Source organism: Podarcis pityusensis (assembly GCF_964106645.2).
Source record: "Podarcis pityusensis genome assembly, chromosome: 10".
NCBI classification, from domain to species: Eukaryota; Metazoa; Chordata; class Lepidosauria; order Squamata; family Lacertidae; genus Podarcis; species Podarcis pityusensis.
In genome coordinates, this window is record NC_138035.1 from 75,316,517 (window position 1) to 75,337,415 (window position 20,899).

Below are 20,899 nucleotides of genomic sequence, written 5' to 3' on the forward strand. Positions count from 1 at the left end.
GCATGACTAAGCCACTTTCTGGCGAACCAGAGCAGCGCACGGAAACGCTGTTTACCTTCCCACCGGAGCGGTACCTATTTATCTACTTACACTGGGGTGCTTTCGAACTGCTAGGTTTGCAGGAGCAGGGACTGAGAAACAGGAGCTCACCCCGTCACAGGGATTCGAACCACCGACCTTCTGATCGGCAAGCCCTAGGCTCTGTGGTTTAACCCACAGCGCCACCTGCGTCCCTCTGTTTTGCTTTGCTCAATGCCTTTTTACAATTCTTTAGCAGCATTTGTACTAAAACACTCAGCTGGAGACAAGTGCTAGAAAAGAGCAAGATTTACTTAGAAATAGTGCAGACTGCATGCCTTTCACTCTCATTTGTGAGTTCTGCACTTTTGAAGTCTCTTGGATTGTCAAAGGAAAGAACATAAGGCCCTGCCTATAGTACAAACCTGATTCTGAATTGGAAACTAGAGCTGATCTCCCTTCACCACAGCAAAGTCGCATGAATTCCAAGCAGAACCAATGATGGCCACAATCTAGATCAGAAGATGCATATTGATGAAATATTCCTGTGTCAGTGGGGAATCTGTTTGTCTCCAACTCCCATCAGTCCCATCAGCCCTAGCCAACATGACCAATGGTCAGGGATGGTGGGAGGCTGTCCATTCATACAGTAGGGGAACCCTTTCTGAGAAACATGTTGTACAGGAAAAAGAGAAAGGAGGAGCTGAAGCCAAATTTTTTTTAGCAGTTTTTCCTGTGGTTTATGGACAGTAACAATATCATTACATTTTTTCTAGACAGTTCATCTCAAAGCTGTTTACCCCCTGAAATTAATCTCTAACACTAGTTCTAAAATATCACGTTTTCTCCTCAACTCTCTCCTTAGAACATGAATTTTAAAACACAGTTAAAGACCACCGTTAGTTGAATTCTCTACTTGCAGCCACATTAATAGGGAACATCTAAATTCAAGAGTAAAGAAATAACTTCCAGTTAATGTTGTCAGTGGTTATGTGCATAAATTTCAAGTTCTCCCAGCTGCAGGTTCATTTGTGCTCTATTTTATAAATAAGGAATTGCACAGCTGACAGCAAAATTTCTATTAGCCTTAATACTTGTCTCTGCAACCCTCTTTTTTTAAAAGAGAAAAAGAATGCTTCTTTGAGGGTGATTTTGTTCATCTTTCAATGCAAATTAACTTGCCATAACATTATTGCCTCCTCCAATGACATATTTACGGTAATTAGATTGAAGAGAGAGAGAGCAAAAATTCCAAACAAACATAACTAATTATGCTGGCCAGCAAAGGTGACAACAAAGAACTTCTACAGATTCCGAATGAGGCTGTTGGATTCTGTGTTAATAAATTATTTCCTCTGTTTCTTGGTTGCTCCATTAGTTTTACAAGGATTCATATGGTGGCATTCAAAACAACAGAACCAAATTCTGCCATGCCTATGCATCTGCTGGCAGCCAACTGAATTACAAGAGAGTAAATCAAGGTTGTACTATCTCTCCCCACTGCGACCCCACCCTCGTCAGTTTTAAATTGTTTTGCCTGAGGAAAGATGTAGAAGAGCTCCCCTTACCACAACCTTATCTGTAATATTTGAGCTGGTGGCCCCTTTCAGCAGTGAAGAAAAAACAGTTACTAATTGTTCCCAGAGCTAAACCACTTAACATCCTGGCACACTGTTGTTTGTAACTTTGTAACAATAGGCGCTGTTCACCACTCCTGATTTTTCATTCTGTAATCAAGCGAGAATACTGATGAAACGCTAGTCATGCCACCCCCCACCACCATAGTATCAGTGTGGTGGCATGTGATGGTTCACGTGGGACGCTGCGTTTGATCCAAGAAAGCCCAGCCTCTGCTTGTTTTTCCTTTGTTCTGTCATCTAAAGGTGGAGAGGGAGACAAAGACAATATAAGCTCCTGACTGCTCTTTAGCAAAGACATGCAATTACAAACATTACACTGTGACATTTATTTCATTTCATTTTGCAAGATAAAAAAGATGAAAAAAACCAAGGAGATTATTTTGAAACCAAAAAACTAAAGAAAAAAGGGGGTTCCTTGCAAGTGAGTATTTTTTTAAAAAAATATGTAAATTCTGGAAGGCAAGTATTAGCACATTAATTTAGGGCAATTTCCCCTTCCTCACAGCAATTTATTGGCACAAAGATCAGAAATGCGCACCCGTACACAGTGTTCGCATTACCCAGGGAAGATGGATTTTACTTTCCCTTCTCAAATCTAAATGTCTTGTTCACCTGTCTCAACTGTTGCTATCATAAAAATATATATATGAAATGCAAAATTTAACAGATTTAACTGCAATCCTACATACACTTAGCTTGGAATAAGTCCTATTCAACAGAATGAAAAAAACTTACAACTAAATATACATACTGTAGGGCTGTACTGCTATAAGCTAAAGAGGAGGGCTTATTACAAGGGGTATTCACCAAGCTCAGGATTGAGTTCAGAGCCTGATTCAACTCTTTGGAAAAGAGCAAGAGTTGCTCAGAATCACCTCCCTCCCCCCCCCCCCCGTTCAACTTTATATGGAAATACAGTAAAATCACGGCTATTAACTTTTTTCTTTCTGGCAGAGTTTAATTAAATGTGCAGGCACAGTAGCTGCTTCTAAGCAGAAGAATCCTGCCATATTTCAGAAGACAGCAAGTTTTCTGCAAGAGCAGCAACCTGCAGTTTGCCCTTTTTCTGGAGAGAGAACTCAAAGGGATTTGCTTCACTCCCTGTGGTTTTGTGGGAAATGATTTCATATCAAAGACTACATTCGATGTAGAAATTCTCCCAGGACAGTAGCCAGCAAAGGGTCAGAAGGATGTACTCAAGGACTAGAGAGCTGAGTTGATGCATTGGGGGGGGGGGGAGCTTCGTGCTAGCATTATGGTCAATTTGTACCAAAAGTAACAGAAACTAAGTGCAAAACTGATTTGAAGTGTGGATAGGTGGGACAGAGGCAGAAGGACCTCAATGCAGGCAATGACCATTTTGTGTGAGGGTTCTGCTCCTGACCCAACACATTGGTGGAGCACACATAAGTCTGCCCCGTTCCACCTCTGTCCCGTTCTGCCCCATTTTCTAGGTTGGCAGTGACAAGCATGCATGTGATCACACATAAAATGGTCACTGCCTGGATCCACAGTTTTCCAAACAAGCAGAACTAGCAATGAGTTTTATTACTTTAACTTTCCTTCCTCAAAGCACTATGATTGAAAAGTATGACTGTATAAGTTATTCCCTCTAGTTAGAAGCAAAACCTGTTGGTTACAGAAGAGCTCTTCCTTCCCCTCATCTCAGCCTGGCATCTTCCTCATATGGCAAACTGAGAAGATTTTTTACATTTTTGCAAACATGCTGTCTGCTGCATTTTTTAAAACACCTGAATTGCCAAAGTGTCCTGAACAGCCTTGCTTGGGGGTCTTGATTTGGGAATGGTCCAAATATTTTGTGTATCCCATAATGGCAATTTGCATTCCCATCATGGTGCTGGACTGGATGGAGAGTTTCAAATACAGTTTTTATTTAGTTTGCTTTTTGCCACTGCTACCAAAATCAGGTGGGTGGGTATGCTGGGGGTCTATAAAAATTTGCTTGCCTGCCCCAGGCAAGGGGGTTAGCCACCTTTGTGTTACTTGATGGGAGCCAATTATAATAGATAAATGTAAGTTGTAATTGGTGTGGCTGAGAGGTAAGGGCATGCTTGAGACTAACGTTGATTCTAGTGTGTAACTGTGATACACAGGAAAATGTACTTTCCCCTTCTAACAATAAATGTTAGCTTTTTCTTTAAAAAAAAAACCCTACATTGGCAGCTATGTAAAAGTGGGATTTATAATGATGTCTTCGTTAACAGTGAAATATATTTTATGTAACTGACTACTCAATCATTTGATACCTCTTTACATCCCACTCTTTCTTCAGAAAGCTCTCCATGTCTCACATTTAGGTACCAATCAGGTCCACAGCGCCTTGGCTTCAACAATGCATAAAAGACAACTCACTGATTGATTTTTTTATTATAATTTTTTTTTAAAGTGTAGTGCCTCGTATTTTTTTTTTCATGTAACATTTTTACAAATCCGTTTCATTTGTTGAGGCATTAGGGCATACAAATCAATATGGCTAACCTGATCCAAAACACCCACCCACCTCACTCACACACGAAAACAAAGATCACCACAGCCAATCACAAGCAAACTCACTGATTGATTAATGAGATTAATCAACCAGAATGTTAGCTCTATGGAAATTTCCTCTTTACTACCTATTGCATTTAATTTCTGTGAAGGTGGATTAAGACTTCTGACAAAAGGCGATTTTTACTGTGATCTAGCTGAGAGGTTAATTCTTTTTACATGCATGAAGCTGTCTACTCAAACTCTGCTATGTAAAATATAAATAAACAAAGAACCAACCAACCTGTTCTTTAAGCTCAGCTAGTTGACTGGAAAGCTGCTTGACCAGGCTCATGGTGGACTCCAATCTCTCATGCAGGTTTCTGATTTCATTCTGTTCACTGTCACCTTCGTTGCTGACCAAGGACATGGCTCTCATCCGAGGGAACCAATCTAAATTCTTTTCCTGCACACACACAAGTAGAAAAATGTTAGTTGTGACTTAAATATAAAATGAGATGGGGTGGAGTGGAGTGGGGTGATAGTCTGAATGATTTCTCAAGGATTCGTCCAACTCAGTGACTGTAGAGGACCCAGGATTAGGAATTTATCTGTTCTCCTAGCCAACTGGTAGCTGCTTATCTGTAGGCAGTTCCTGTGAGATGACTCACATGACTGGTGCCTGCCCATGTTGTTGGCTCATTGAGATATTCTCCCAGCCACATGGCAGCTGCTGGTAGGTAGGCAGCTGCCATAGGCTTGCGAGAATGAAAAATGTGAAATGTTTGCATCATACAGACACACTTGTGATTGGCTTAAGCTCCCTGTCCGATTTACACTTGGCAGCATAATGAACTGGTTTTCCGAGTGTGGGTTGGCCCAAGATGGATCTCAGCCTATTCTCTCCCTTCTTCCCAGCACCCCTTGCTCTAAAGACTCTCTTTACCTGACACCTCAAACACACACCCCATCACCATGGCAACCTCTATCTGCCCAGGCCCAAGAATTCCTCTCAGATGGGCCATCAGCACCTTTTGTCATGTTAATGCCCCTATCCCAAGTGTGGCCCTGGCTTGGAAAGGAAGCTTAGCCTGTATTTTTCCACTGTCCTGCAATCTTCACTTCAATACTCCAAATAATCAAAATTCTACAATTTATTAATTTCTAGGGTTTAGGGAGGGCCCCCCAATCTATAACAATACTTTATTGGTTGCCCCACAGTTATCTCAATCTGATTTGGGAAGTGCTGCTATTTTGTTTTAATTGCATTTCCCTGTAGGTGGAAAGCAGATGGGAAGTGAGGGGCAGAAGGGGGTTGTCAACCTGGGAAGGTAGCCCATCTAGAAGAAGGAAAACTCTGGTGCTAAACTTCTGCTGCCTTCAGGAGAAGTCCCTAAGGCCTAATGGCGCCTTGTATGCCTCATTCTGGCAACTCCTGCATCCAAGTTGGTGCCAAACGGATTGCTCTACTTTCCTTTGGACTGCACCAGCGAGGCTGAGAGGGGGCGTTGTCATTGGGGCAGCTCAGGAACTCCATACACATTGCCCAAGCTTATACCCCGGGGAGGTCACTTCAGTGCTGCTAATGCAGCATTTTGACGTCACCCCTGGAGACGTCACTCCATTGTGTTTCGAGACAGGCAGATGCCAACAACAGCAAAAATGGTTTTGGAGAGGGCAGAAATGAGAGTGAATCACAGAATCATAAAATTGTCTGAGCTCAAAATATTTCAAAAACACTGGCTTAATGTGCAAAGTAGGCCAGGATGATAGGCTTATCAAGATTACAGCCTATTTTAGGTGGAAACTGCAGTGTGCCACACTTTATGGATGCAAACTCAGCACATGTTGCATCACTTCAGATTGTTTCCCACGCCAAAATCTTAATGAATGCTTCATTTCTGGTGTTTCATATCCTCATTTTTCATGCTTGCATCTATGCTTTATGTATTTCAAAAGATTTTAAGTGAAACTGTACTCCCATATCCTCCAATATGACAAGGCAAGGCAAGGCAAGGCACCAGCTCTCCATCTGACATGCTGACAATTTCACATCCAACCAAAGCTTTTCAGGCACATGTCTGCATTTAAATTAGTTTGGCATAGAATAAGTAATCATCACAACAACTGGCAATTAACATAACTAAAATTATAAGATGTTAAAACAAAAATGATCCCAAACCAACATGTTAGCAGGTCCTGCAATGTTTTCTTAAAGTCAATTAAACCACTTTGCCAAACACCCTAGACAAGAAAAGTTATTATGGAAATAGGATTGTTCATTTACACCTGCCAATAGTCCTGATTTCTCTAGGACATGACTGATTGACAGAAGTGGCCCCACTTCCTCCTCCGCTGCCTCTGCAAGGTCTCCACCGAGGCCTGGAAGCCTACCGAGGCTGTGGACATACATGCTTCAGGAAGCCAGGTGCACTTCTGGCAGTACACTTCCAGTGCAGCACCGGCTTCCTTTTTTTATTATTATTAAATTTATTGACCTTTTCCAAAAAACAAAATAAAACAATCTTTACAATCATTCTTAGTGTCATCTTATTTACATTGCGTAGAGTCACGCCTCGACTTCCTTCCTTCCCAGTTGCGGTTTTCTTAAAATAATAATAATAATAATAAATTTTATTTATATCCCGCCCTCCCCAGCCGAAGCCGGGCTCAGGGCGGCTAACAACAATCAAATAATCAAATAATCAAATAATCAAATAATCACACAATCTAAAAATATTTCATTATAAAAATTAATTAAATCAAATTGATGGCAACCAATTAAGCAAAGTTCTGTGCAGGTTGCCAGAGGAGGGAGTCAGGCTGCGCCCTGATCAAAGGCCTGGCGGAACAACTCTGTCTTGCAGGCCCTGCGGAAAGATGTCAAGTCCCGCAGGGCCCTAGTCTCTTGTGACAGAGCGTTCCACCAGATTGGAGCCGCAGCCGAGAAGGCCCTGGCTCTAGTTGAGGCCAGCCTAACCTCTCTGAGGCCTGGGACCTTGAGGATGTTATTATTTGCAGACCGTAGGTTTCTCTGTGGGGCATACCAGGAGAGGCGGTCCCGTAGGTACGAGGGTCCTAGGCCGTATAGGGCTTTAAAGGTTAAAACCAGCACCTTAAACCTGATCCTGTACTCCACCGGGAGCCAGTGCAGCTGGTATAGTACCGGATGAATGTGATCTCGCAGCGAAGACCCCATAAGGAGTCTCGCCGCGGCATTCTGCACCCGCTGGAGTTTCTGGGTCAGTCTCAAGGGCAGCCCCACGTAGAGCGAGTTACAATAATCCAGTCTGGAGGTGACCGTCGCATGGATCACAGTGGCTAGGTCAGGGCGAGAGAGATAAGGGGCCAACTGCTTAGCTTGGCGGAGATGAAAAAATACATATTCTCTTACAGTTTCTTCTACATTTCTATACACGTCACAAGAGTTATGTTAACCCTGCTGTAGTTCTTAAACTTCTACAGTTGATTCCTATATATGTTACAAATTTACCCCATTCTTCTACGAACTTTGCCCCTTTTTGGTTTCGGATTTTATATGTCATTTTCGCTAATTCCGTATATTCAAAAAAATTAGCCTGCCATTCCATAACTGTTGGGATCTCCGGTGACTTCCATTTTGGAGCTACAAGAACCCTAGCTGCCACCATTATTGGAATAATGTATGATCCTCCTTTTTTATTTCGTCCCCTATTATCCCTAATAAGAATGTATCCGGTTTTTTCTGGAAAGTGTACCTAAAAAGTTTCTTAAATTCATTATGTATTAGATCCCAAAAAAATTTCATTTCGTCACATACCCACCACATATGGTAGAGATCCCCATCCTTACGTTTACATTTCCAACAGGCTTTGTTACCCATTTTGTACATTTTCGCCAATTTGACCGGGGTAACATACCACCAGTACATCATTTTTTCCAGGTTTTCCCTTAAAGTGGAACATGCTGTAAATTTCATCCCTTTGTTCCATAAATTTACCCATTTATCGTATTCCATGTTGTAACCAAAATCAATTGCCCACTTTACCATCACTTCTTTTATTAACTCGCCCATTCCAACAGGAAATTGTACATCTTGGATAAAAGTTTTGTTCTTCCTTCCAAAATTTCTATTTGGAATTTAGATTTTTTCTCAGTAAATCCTAATTTTTTATCCTCATTCCATAATCCATTTACCCGATGGTATTGTAACCACCCTGTTAACCCATCTTTTAATTCCTCGTATGTTTTGATTTTCCATCCACTCTCCATTTTTACTAATATATCTTCATATGTTATTCTCTTTCCTTCCAAATTCAGTTTTTTTGTTGTTAATATATCTATCGGTGATAGCCACCAGGGTGTGTTTCTTTCTAGTAAATTTTTATTTTTTCCCCAAACTTCATACAGGGCACCTCTAAAAATATGATTCATGAAACCTTTATGGACTTTCACCTTGTTATGCCACAAATAAGAATGCCATCCATATCTATTATTGTACCCTTCCAAATCCAATAAGTCCATGTTTTCCAAGATGATCCATTCCTTAATCCAACATAAACAGGATGCTTCATAATATAGTTTCAAATTTGGTACTGAAAACCCTCCTTTTTCATTCCGGTCTGTTAATAATTGAAATTTGATCATTGGTCTCTTTCCTTGCCAAATAAATCTTGATAGGGTTTTTTGCCAATCCTTAAACTGAGATGACCCCTTAATCACAGGGATCGTTTGAAAGAGAAATAACATCTTTGGAAGAATATTCATTTTAATCTCTGCCATTCTCCCGGTCCAGGACAGCTTTAATCTATTCCATATATCCAGGTCTCTTTTAATTTCTTTCCATATTGAGGTGTAATTATCACTAATTAAATTAATATTTTTCATTGTTAACCAGATCCCTAGGTATTTTACTTTTTTTTGCTACTTTAATTCCACACTTCTGTTCTAATTGCTCTATCGCATTCCTCTCCAGATTTTTAACCATCATTTTAGTCTTTATTTTATTTGTAGTATTTGATATGAAATGTGTAAAATTAATTTTTAAAAATGGATTAAAAAATAATAATAAATAAAATAGGACTAACAACGGTGGCATTGACGAAAATTAAAAAACAAAGTGCGAGACTGGCTTCATTATTTTCAGATAATGGAGGCATTTAAATTGGACAAGAAAATTGGCTTCCAGGTGGAAAGATCAAAATTAGAAACTGAACTGTTAGAACCCAAAACTAAGAATTTGTCAAGAATGTATAACTTGCTGCTGAAATGGAACACTCAGGATGAAACGGTAAAATCGGCTATGATTAAATGGGCACAGGACGTTGGACATAACATTATGTTTGCTGACTGGGAACAGTTGTGGACCACAGGTATGAAATTTACGGCATGTAATGCCTTAAGAGAGAATATTATGAAAATGATATACAGGTGGTACATAACCCCAGTCAAGCTTGCAAAAATCTATCACTTGCCCGATAATAAATGTTGGAAATGTAAAGAAACTGAAGGTACATTTTTTCACCTTTGGTGGACGTGCCCAAAGATTAAGGCTTTCTGGGAAATGATATATAATGAATTAAAAAAGGTATTCAAATATACCTTCCCTAAGAAACTAGAGGCCTTTCTCCTGGGCATAGTCGGCCAAATGGTGTTAAAAAAGGATAGAACTTTCTTTATGTATGCAACAACAGCAGCAAGAATACTCATTGCAAAGTATTGGAAGACACAAGAACTTCCCACGCTGGAGGAATGGCAGATGAAACTGATGGACTATATGGAACTGGCGGAAATGACTGGCAGAATCCGCGACCAGGGAGAAGAGGCGATGGAGGAAGATTGGAAGAAATTCAAAGACTACCTACAGAAACATTGTAAAATTAAAGAATGTTAGAGTGATGTTGGATTGAAAATAAGTGGTTTCCAGCTGTACAGGATAAAGTTATAGATAGACTAAGATTAAAGATTAGGATTAAAGAAGTTTAAGGAAATGGAAATTTGGTACTTAAGAGGTAAAATTTTAATGCTATATTTCATCAAGATTAAAGATTAGGATTAAAGAAGTTTAAGGAAATGGAAATTTGGTACTTAAGAGGTAAAATTTTAATGCTATATTTCATCAAGATTAAAGATTAGGATTAAAGAAGTTAAAGGAAAGGGAAATTTGGTACTTAAGAGGTAAAATTTTAAGGCTATATTACATTAAGATTAAAGACTGGGATTAAAAAAGTGGAAAAGAAATTGCTGGATAAATAATTTGGACTGGAATACAAAAGAGGGAGGTATGAGGAAGTCCAGAAAATAAGTAAATTTAAAAACGGAAATGAAAAGGTGATATTGTTTTTAATTGTTCTGTTTTCTTTTTTTTGTTTTCTGTTTTCTGTGTTTTTCTTCTTTTTTGGGATTATGTATTGTGTATTTGTGTATTTCTTTTTTATGTTTTTTCTGTTTAACTTTTTATTGAAACCTTAATAAAAATTATTTAAAAAAACAAAACAACGGTGGCATTGACGGAGACAGTAGCACCAACTTGGGCCCCAGATTATGGGTGCCCAGCACGTGTGCACCACATCACATGATGTCATGACGTGACTTCACATTGATGCACGCACATGCTTTGGCACCATGGAGGTGACTAAGCACTTTATGAGAGGGAGCGGGGAGCATGGCCAAATAAAACTGCCCATCGCTTCTGATTTGTGGTGCTATTAATGGAAAATGAGCAAGCTGTCAAGGGCACAAACAGAAGGCACTTTCCTTTTCACTGCTAGGACTGGGTCTATCCTCATCTGCATTTTGGAGGAGCAAAGAATGAGGAGGGGGGAAAAAAAGCTCTGGCAATGTTAGTGCGAACTCCCTCCACCCCATTTTTTTGTATCTTTTGTGGTCTTGCTGATGTGGTGGACGGTCCCTCCGCATTCCTGCCTCAAGTCCCTTCATCTCAACTTACTTCTTCAGGAGAAGGTGGCAATTATCGCCAAGTAAATGTGCATAGGAATGGGGCTATGCCGGAGCCAATGCAGCCACTACTGCTGCCAGCCCAGCCACTCTCTAGCCTGCAGTTGGCGCAAGTGGTGCTGCAACTGCCACCGGCTAGGCTGGTCCCTGGCATCCCTGCTCTCACCTGCTTTTCTGACTACAAAGTTGCCAGAGTTCCCCCACCCTGGCAAGCAGCTTACACGTTTCAGAGCAGGTCCCCATCCCAGCTGCTGAGCTCTCTGCACCATTGTGATGATGTCGACACTTTTCTTACAGCTGCCCATTCGTGGCAAGGTGAAGGAGGCCAGGACACATTGCACAGAGTTTCCCTCAATGCTGCAGGATCCAGGCAAGGGAAAAGGAAGGAACCAGTGGTCTGGGAGACTCAGTGGAGGGAATGTCCTATGTGCACAGAGCAGCAAAATCTGGTATCCTCAAATTATTTCTGATGCAGACCATGAAGCTGGGCTGAAGAATCCATCCACCACTTTTAAAAAGCTAATACCATGTGCTTCTCTTTAAACTGGACTTGTGTTTAGTACAGCATTCCCACTCAAACAATATATTCCACAACATAGCTCATTCCAGGGAGAGTATCAAATAAAACCCAGCAATCTACTGCCAACATTTTAAGTCATTAAACTTCCAAAATTGGTTTTTCATACTCAAAGCATGAAGTACATAGAGGCCTTTGTGACTTTGTTAATATTTTAGGGGCTCAACTCCAGAGATCCCACCATTAGCACTAATGAAAAGTACATTAGTGCAGGGGTCAGCAAACTTTTTCAGCAGGGGGCCAGTCCACTATCCCTCAGACCTTGGGGGGGCGGAGTATATTTTTTTTGGGGGGGGAATGAATTCCCATGCCCCACAAATAACCCAGAGATTCATTTTAAATAAAAGGACACATTCTAGTCATGTAAAAACACGCTGATTCCCGGACCATCCATGTCAGGACTGGTCGTTGTCCTCTTCAGATCACCACACAAACGCTTCTTGTTCTTTTATAACTTTTTATTGTGTATTAACAAAATAATCTTATAAACAGTTCTTAACTATTAGTCCTCAGAGTCACTTATTTCAGATACCTTCTGAGCTCTGCTTCTCCATGACCAGCCACCCTCAAAATGGCGAAGGCGCCTTTCCCTTCGTTTTCCCGCTCTTTTTTCTAACCTCCTGGCTAGAGCTGGCCGGTATCTCCCCTCCTCCGAATCTGAGCTAGAACTTAACCCTTGCCTTTCCTGTGAACAGCCGGTCCCTCCCTGTTGTTCCTCTTGCTCCCTTCTATTAGATTCACTGCTCTGCCTCCCCCCTTGGGGAATGCTTTCTCCCTCTGAGAAACTGGAAACTTCTAACTCTTCCCTGACATCACCCCCTCCCCTAAGCCCCCCTTCCTCCTTCTCGCTCTCCTCTGTTTCTGAAGGACCGAACCCTATGAACTCTTGTGGGGATATTTTCTATGAAATTCTCTCTGCAATTCTGGAACGTTAATTTTTTCTGCTGGTTCCCATGAGTTCTCAGACTCATCTAACCCTTTCCATGCAACCAAATACTGTAATTTCCTCCTACTTATTCTCGAGTCTAATATCTCTTCCACTTCGGTCTCCTCTTCCCCCATCATGGTGGGAAAAGGAGGTGGTTCCCTTGAAATTTGATACTTATGCGCTGGTACAAACACTGACAATAAAGATCTATGAAATACAGGGTGTATTCTCATATTTTCAGGTAAATGAAGCTTGAAAGCAACTGGGTTAATTTGAGCCTTTACTTGGAAAGGTCCCAATCTCCTTGGTTCTAGCTTTTTACACCTCCCTCGTATTGGTAGTCCCTTGGTAGACAGCCATACCCAGCTCCCTACTTGGATTTCTTCCCCAACTCGCCAGTGCCTGTCTGCAGCTCTCTTGTAAGCTTCTTTAGCTTCTTCCAAATCCTCTTTCAATATCTCATGAATGCACCTCAACTCCTCTATCACTTGTTCTGCTGCTGGTACTGCTAACTGCTCCTCTTGACCTGGGAATGCCCTTGGGTGCAAGCCATAGTTTGCCACAAATGGGGCTCTGCCCGTAGACACATGCATTGCATTATTATACGCAAACTCTGCTAGACTCAACTTCTCTAACCACCCGCTCTGCTGATAACCAGCATAACACCTCAGATATTGTTGTAGTGTTGCATTCGTTCTTTCAGCTTCCCCATTGGTTTGCGGGTGCCCCCCGACGTGAGGCTTAGCTCCACATCTAGTAACTGCATTAACCTCTTCCAAAATTGTGATGTAAATTGGGCCCCTCTATCTGAAATGATTTGTGATGGCATACCATGCAACCTAAAAATATTATCTAAAAACATCTTTGCAGTTTCCTGCGCGGTCAGAATTTTGGCACATGGTATGAAATGCGCCATCTTGGTTAGCATGTCAACCACCACAAAGATCACTGTATGCCTATGTGATGATGGTAGATCCGTTATAAAATCCATAGACACCACATCCCAAGGCCTTCCCGGTGCGGGCATAGGTTGTAACAAGCCTGCAGGAGCTGCTCTGGGTGCCTTGGCTCGTTGACATACTTCACAACCTCTTACATATTGCGTTACCTCCTCCCTCAACTTTGGCTACCAGAACTGCCGTGTGATCTGATACAGGGTCTTTTCTCTACCAAAATGTCCTGCAGTCGGGTTATCATGATGTTGCCTCAATACTTTACCTCTTAATTCACCTGCAGGTACATACAGCACCCCTCTCCTGTACAACAATCCACCTTTTTCCTTGAAACCTTCCCCTTCCCCTCTACCTTTTCTCAGTTCCTCCATTTTCTTTTGTGCAAACTCATCTGTTACTGTCAATCGCTGGAATTCCCTGCCGTCCACTACTACGGCTGCACACCCCCACTGATCCGATCTCAGCATTTCTCGCAACTTGGGAAGTGCTTCTCCTTCCATATACTCAGGTTTGCGCGATAGTGCGTCTGCACGAACGTTTTGATGCCCAGGTATGTACTCAATCCTAAAATTAAACCCAGCAAAAAACTCCGCCCACCTAATTTGCCTTTGGTTTAGCTGTCTAGCAGTTCTCCAATACTCTAAATTCTTATGATCTGTTTGTACCACTACCTGATGTGACGCCCCTTCCAAAAAAAAATGTCTCCACACTTTAAAGGCAGCATGCACAGCTAAAAGTTCCTTATCAAATATGGTGTAGTTTTGTTCTGATTGATTTAATTTTCTAGAGTAGAATGCACAGGGTCTCCAGTCCCCTTCCTTGACCTGTTGCAGCAGAATGGCCCCAATAGCCCTATCAGAGGCATCAGTTTCTACCTTCATACGTTTACTTGGATCTAGGTGCATAAGATATTTTTCTGAAGCAAACACCGCCTTTAATTTATCAAAGGCCTTCTGTGCTTCCTCAGACCATCTGAATGGCCCCTTGCCTCTTAGACAATCAGTCAGTGGTGTTGTGATTTTGGAATAATTACCTATGAATTTACGATAGAAATTAGCAAATCCTAAAAACCTCTGTAGATCTTTCTTAGTTTTAGGTGCCTCCCATTCCACCACTGCCTGAACTTTACTGGGGTCCATGTGCACCCCTTTGTGGGAAATGCAATATCCCAGGAACTCCACCTTTTGTGTGTGGAACTTACACTTCTCTAACTTCACATATAACCTGTTGGTCCTCAATCTTTCTAACACCTGCGTGACGTGTTTTACATGTTCTTCCATACTTTCACTATATATTAAGAGGTCATCTAAATAAGAGACACAGAACTGATCCAGTATACTTGCCAAGACGTGATTGATGAAGGTTTGAAATACCCCTGAGCCATTTTGCAAGCCAAAAGGCATTACCAAGAATTCAAATGCACCATACTTAGTACAAAAACTGGTTTTCCACTCATCCCCTTCTCTGACCCTTATCAGATTATATGCTCCTCGTAGATCAAGCTTGGTAAAGACTTTGGCTGACCTTATTCTCTCTAAGAGGTCATCTATACGTGGCAGTGGGCACACGCGAGGCTTCATTTGGCTATTAAGGATTCTGAAGTCACATACTAATCTCGGTGCCCCTTCCTCCCCTTTCTTTTTGACAAAAAAGACGGGAGCACCCCCCGAGGCCGTGGACTCTCTAATTAAACCTCTCTTCAAATTCTTTTGCAGGAATTCCCTCAATGCTGCAGATTCTGCTTCTGACATGGCATATATCTTGCTTGGTGGCAACTGTGCCCCAGGGACTAGATCTATCTTGCAATCATAGGGCCTATGTGGTGGAAGTTTATCCGCTTCTTTTTCACAAAAAACATCCCGATAAGCAATATATTGTGACGGAATCTCACTTTCATTCCCCATCAACTTCCCTTCCACCTCTGTTCCCATTACTTCCACTGAGATTTTTCCCTTTTGCCCCAAACAATGTGTCATACAATAGATCAAACCAAAAACCAAAGACCTTTGATGCCAGGCAATCACTGGATTGTGACGATTGAGCCAACTCATGCCCAGGACTATCGGGTGCCCAGCTAGTTTGGTCACATGAAATGCCCTGGTCTCTGAGTGATGACTCATATCCATTCTCATTGGTGGAGTCTCGTAAGTCACTTCTCCTGACAGTAGCGGTCTGCCGTCGATTGTTTTCACTCGTAGTGGGAAATTCAAAGGTAACAAAGCGATTTTGTGTTCCTGTACCAATTTCTGGTCTATGAAATCTGCTGACGCTCCTGAGTCTAACAGCGCCTCTACCTGGACCCTATGTCCATTGGGTAGTTGTAGTTGCACCTTCACCGTTAGTCCTGGGATAGGTGGTTCCGCGTGAGAGCCTTCTATTGTTCCTCCACCCGGCTGCAAGCTCCCATTTCCAGCCGGGGACATTCGTTTCCCTGATGCAGTTCCTTTGGGCAATTGTCTTCTCCCATGTCTGCTCCAGATAGAGACTCCCATCCTTTAGGATTGTGACACTGTCGTGCTAGATGCCCTGGTTTTCCACAGACAAAGCAACGCCTCGTGTCTCTTCCTCTCCCTGCATTTTCTCTTACCATGGAAGAGGTAGTAACTGGGAGGGGTCTGGCTGCCCCTAATTCCATGGGCTCTGGCCGCTCTCGTCCTGGCACATTGCCCATTCTGCTTTCTGTACTTTTGATATTGTTCTCCCGCCATTGTTCCTTCTTTTTTCCTCCATTGTTCCTTCTTTTCACTAGCCCTCCGTTCTATGCGTAGGCTCAATTGCAGACATGTTTGGACCAGAGAGTCCAAGGAACTAGGTTCTGGCATTTGGGCCAATTGCTCTAAAATCTCATTATTCAGTCCTTCCCTAAAAAGGGCTGCAACTGTTGGGGAATTCAGATCCCATTTTAATTTCTGCACCAGCAAACTAAAGTTGGACCAATAAACTCCCACAGTGTCTTTTCCTTGTCTCATTCTCAACAGCTGCCTAGCTGTGGTTGTTTCATGCGCAGGGTCTAAGAAAATCGTGTCTAGATACTGCAGAAACATTTGTAGATTTCCTAGGGCGGCATCCCTTCGAGATATTAGGGGTATAACACAGTCCTTAGCCCTCCCTTCCAAGAAATTAAGCAACCTTCTCTTGCTCAGATTGAAATTCTTTATCCTTTATCTCAATTATGTAAGAAATTTCTGTCTTGAAAGCCATGTATTCAGAGCTTTCTCCCTTGAAGCTACGTGGACGTACAGTAAATGTTTTACTCACTCTGTCTCCCCGCGTCGCTTGCAACATGGTTCTATGTTCTCCCAATGCTGCCGACAGTACGTCGACTTGACTTTTCAACTGTAGGTTCTGTTGCCATAAGTCCTGTAATGTTAGCTGGAGCGCTGGGGTTTCTCCTTGCCCAACTGGCGCCACATCTCCCTCCATTTTGGCTTCTCCTTCTTTACTTATAGTGAAGAGGCGCAGAGCAGAAGGTATTCTGTCAGGACTGGTCGTTGTCCTCTTCAGATCACCACACAAACGCTTCTTGTTCTTTTATAAAACTTTTTATTGTGTATTAACAAAATAATCTTATAAACAGTTCTTAACTATTATTCCTCAGAGTCACTTATTTCAGATACCTTCTGAGCTCTGCTTCTCCGTGACCAGCCACCCTCAAAATGGCGAAGGCGCCTTTCCCTTCGCTTTCCCGCTCTTTTTCCTACCCTCCTGGCTAGAGCTGGCCTGCATCTCCCCTCCTCCGAATCTGAGCTAGAACTTAACCCTTGCCCTTCCTGTGAACAGCCGGTCCCTCCCTGTTGTTCCTCTTGCTCCCTTCTATTAGATTCACTGCTCTCCCTCCCCCCTTGGGGAATGCTTTCTCCCTCTGAGAAACTGGAAACTTCTAACTCTTCCCTGACAATCCACAGGCCAGATTTAGAAGGCGATTGGGCCAGATTCGGCCCCTGGGCTTTAGTTTGCCTCCCCGTGCATTAGTGCATTGCACCAGTAATTTCCAACTGCGGGCACTAGAGATACACTTAATGAATTACTACTGTTAGTTCACATTGAAATAATGAAAGAAATGGTGGGTGAAGTGAGGAAGAATAAAAGCCCAGTGCTTCCTTCAATAATGTAAAAGTGCTACTAAACAATACTAAAATTGATTCACATTTGTGACCAAAATCTGCAGGTGATAAAATGGCAGGGGAAGCCATTTAGCCAAATATTCTCCAGGGAATGATACAAGATTCAAAATTATGCTAGATTTGCCCCCAATATTATTTTTTGTCTTAATCCAGTGCTGGTGTTTAATCTTTTTCTGTTCACCACTTGCATGTTTGCATGGGATCCATGAAAAATATGCTTGTGAAGATGTTGCCCATTGGTGAAGGTCTTAGATACAGCTAGGTTAGGAACCTAGGACACTACCTTCTTCCTGATCAGATAATTTGTCCAGGCAGCTCAGTACTCTTGACTGATCTGTAGTGACTCTCCAGGGTCTCAGGCACAAAGGGATCTTTGCCATCACCTGCAACCTGCAGTCCTCTTAACAGGAGATGCCAGGCACCGTAACCAGGCAACTTTTGCATGCAAAGTATGGGCTCAATCACTATGCTAAGGCCCCTTAAGTCAAGTTAAGAATTGACAAATCAAGCAATAAAAGATCAAGATGATGTACATGAGTATCCATGTGCACCAAGTCTAACGCAGTTTCTTACCCTTCAAGGCTTTTACAGATCTCTCGGGGTGGGGGTGAGGGGGCTGAAATGCAAGGAGAAAGAAAGGGCTGACCTTTACAACTACAATTTATCTGCATGAAGTGTGTCAGAAAAACAGCAGCTGTATCTTGGGAGTTCCCAAGTCTCCTACCTCCAAATAGCTGCATCCTTGGGACAATGAGGCTTGCACACAGAGTGACTTCAAAATGTCTGGACAGCTTTCACAGGCTACCAAACTCAGTTTCATGCTGTTGTCATTTTTGCACATCATACTATTGGAATAGTTCTATGCATTGCAGAAGTGGAGACCTCTATTCTTTCTTTGTACTGTTGCTTGGCAGTGGGCATTTTTCTCTTTTATGAAACATCAGCCAGTGATTCAGGACAAAAAAAAGGAGACTTACAAACTGGATAAGCATACTGAGTATGAGAGTGCAGGAGCCTGAGGGTAACTGTGAACTTTGCCTTCATATTTTCATTATGCCCAGTGCTGGGCCTTTGCCTTGGGCAAATGCATTTAAATACCTATGTAACTATACAGTTGGCGGCTTCTCACAGTTCTTGTGGTTGTTGTTGTTTATTCAATGTATATACCGCCCTTTATCTGAAGATCCAAGGGCAGTGTACAACAATAAAACATAATTTACATATCATCATCATAATAATGAAATCCAATAAAACTATCACAGGAAAAATTAATAATAACCGTCCGTCCCCCCACATTAAAAGGCCTGGGTAAAGAGGACGTTTTGCACTTGGTGCCTAAAATATGTAATTATGGTGCTAGGCAAGCAACACCTGAAAGGCCCACCTCTCTGAAGTAAGACTTATATAAAAGTGACTCACCACAATCATTTGAGCCACATAACTTTCGGGACCAGTGTATTCTGTTGGGTCTTTCACTCTGACCAGAACTATGAAGTATAAATAGTGCCACATGTTGTGTTCTGCCTTTATGTGCTCCTCAAAGGAAACTGTCTTATTATCAAATTTGTCTCGCTCAAGCCCTGCAAAAAAGGAGACACACACCAAAAATATTTCATTAGTTCCATCATCTTGTCAACACTTGTCTTAATTACAAGTTCTTTTTAAAAAAAATACCACACACACACACACACACAAACACACACACACACACAGCGTAAAAGCAGAGTCTTCAAGACCAACAATTTCATTAAGGCATATATCAGATATGATATTTATTTCTAGTATTTGTTTTCCGTCTTTGCAAAAAGAAAAAAGAAAAGGCTCCAGATGATGTACAATAAGAAAGAAATCTAAAATAAAGGGGATAGAAACGAAGATAAAATCTACCAGGCTGCCCAAATGCTCACTATCCAATTTCTCAGAGGAATAGCTTCTATAACAATAGATGATGACGAACAAGTGATGATGTTGAGTTTCAGAACTTAGGTTGGTGACCTGGGAAACAGCAAAATGTTTTATGATCTGAATGAAAATCCCTTTGAATTTCAGCCAGGATTATAAATGTTTGGATCTTTGACAAATATCCCCTTTCCCTTCGTCCTCATCCCCTGAAACTTACCTTTCAGCAACAATGATTTTGTGAAAGTGGGAGCTGTGTGCTGGGCCTTCACCAATAGAGGGCTGCTAAGTATTTGAAATGAGCCAGAACTTTCAAAGATTTCAGATAACTCTTAATAAGAATTCTCTGAAAATGCTGGAAAGAACAAGCCAATTCAGAAACAAGATGGGGAAAGTTTGCCCATCTCTAGGAAGACTCAAGCACTCCACTTTTTGGCTTCCACAGTAAAAAGGTAAAGGGACCCCTGACCATTAGGTCCAGTTGTGACCAACTCTGGGGTTGCGGCGCTCATCTCACTTTATTGGCCGAGGGAGCCGGCATACAGCTTCCAGGTTTTGTGGCCAGCATGACTAAGCCACTTTCTGGTGAAACAGAGCAGGGCATGGAAATGCCATTTACCTTCCCGCCAGAGCGGTACCTATTTATCTACTTGCACTTTTGACGTGCTTTCGAACTGCTAGGTTGGCAGGAGCAGGGACCGAGCAACAGGAGCAACTGCTGACCTTCTGATCGGCAAGTCCTAGGCTCTGTGGTTTAACCCACAGCGCCACCTGCGTCCCTGGCTTCCACAGTATTTCAACCTAAAAATTCTAATATAAGCATAACTGAGACTTCCATATACCTGTCTTGCGTGTTCAAGTGTTCCATGCAGACTAACTTGCCAATGACCCTACTTATTTCTAAGATTTATTACCTACCAAGGTAAAGTTAAAACACCACCAGAATATTTTTTTAAAAAAACACACACAACAAACCAACCAACTCATCAGGTTAATTTACACTTTTCAAGAAGCCTACAAAAATATTTTTTAACTGTCAAGGGTAAGGATAAAAAGGTGCATCTGCAGCATATGGCAAAAGCTGAATAGTTATGATTCTAGACACACCTCTGTAGGAGCTACCACAGAGAAAGTCCTCTGCTGAGCTCTTTGCCACTCCTTGAATTCCCAACCTTAACACCCAGGGTGGTCTCTGGGAAAGGAGGAAGTCTTTAAGATATTAGTGGCCCACATCATGCGGGGCTTCAAATACCAATGTGAGCAACCTGAATTGGGCTCAGAAATAAACTGGCACCCAGTGCAGTTGATTTAGAATAGGAATTATTTGGGTTCTAGAG

The 20,899-nt window shown here is 42.0% G+C and overlaps 1 protein-coding gene across 6 annotated transcripts in view; it reads right to left on the bottom strand.

The window, feature by feature from the left end:
• Positions 1 to 312: 312 nt before the first annotated feature.
• The window catches only part of ITPR2 (inositol 1,4,5-trisphosphate receptor type 2), a 370,362-nt gene continuing 349,775 nt past the window's right edge, over positions 313 to 20,899 (bottom strand). For all 6 annotated transcript variants that reach the window (XM_081023379.1, XM_081023378.1, XM_081023377.1 and 3 more), the window contains 3 exons: positions 19,083 to 19,243; positions 4,450 to 4,611; positions 313 to 1,895 (listed from right to left, as the gene is read on the bottom strand). In XM_081023379.1, the coding sequence (XP_080879505.1) occupies positions 1,806 to 1,895; positions 4,450 to 4,611; positions 19,083 to 19,243 (413 nt within the window). In that variant the 3' untranslated portion in view covers positions 313 to 1,805. The remainder of the gene's footprint in view (positions 1,896 to 4,449; positions 4,612 to 19,082; positions 19,244 to 20,899) is intronic.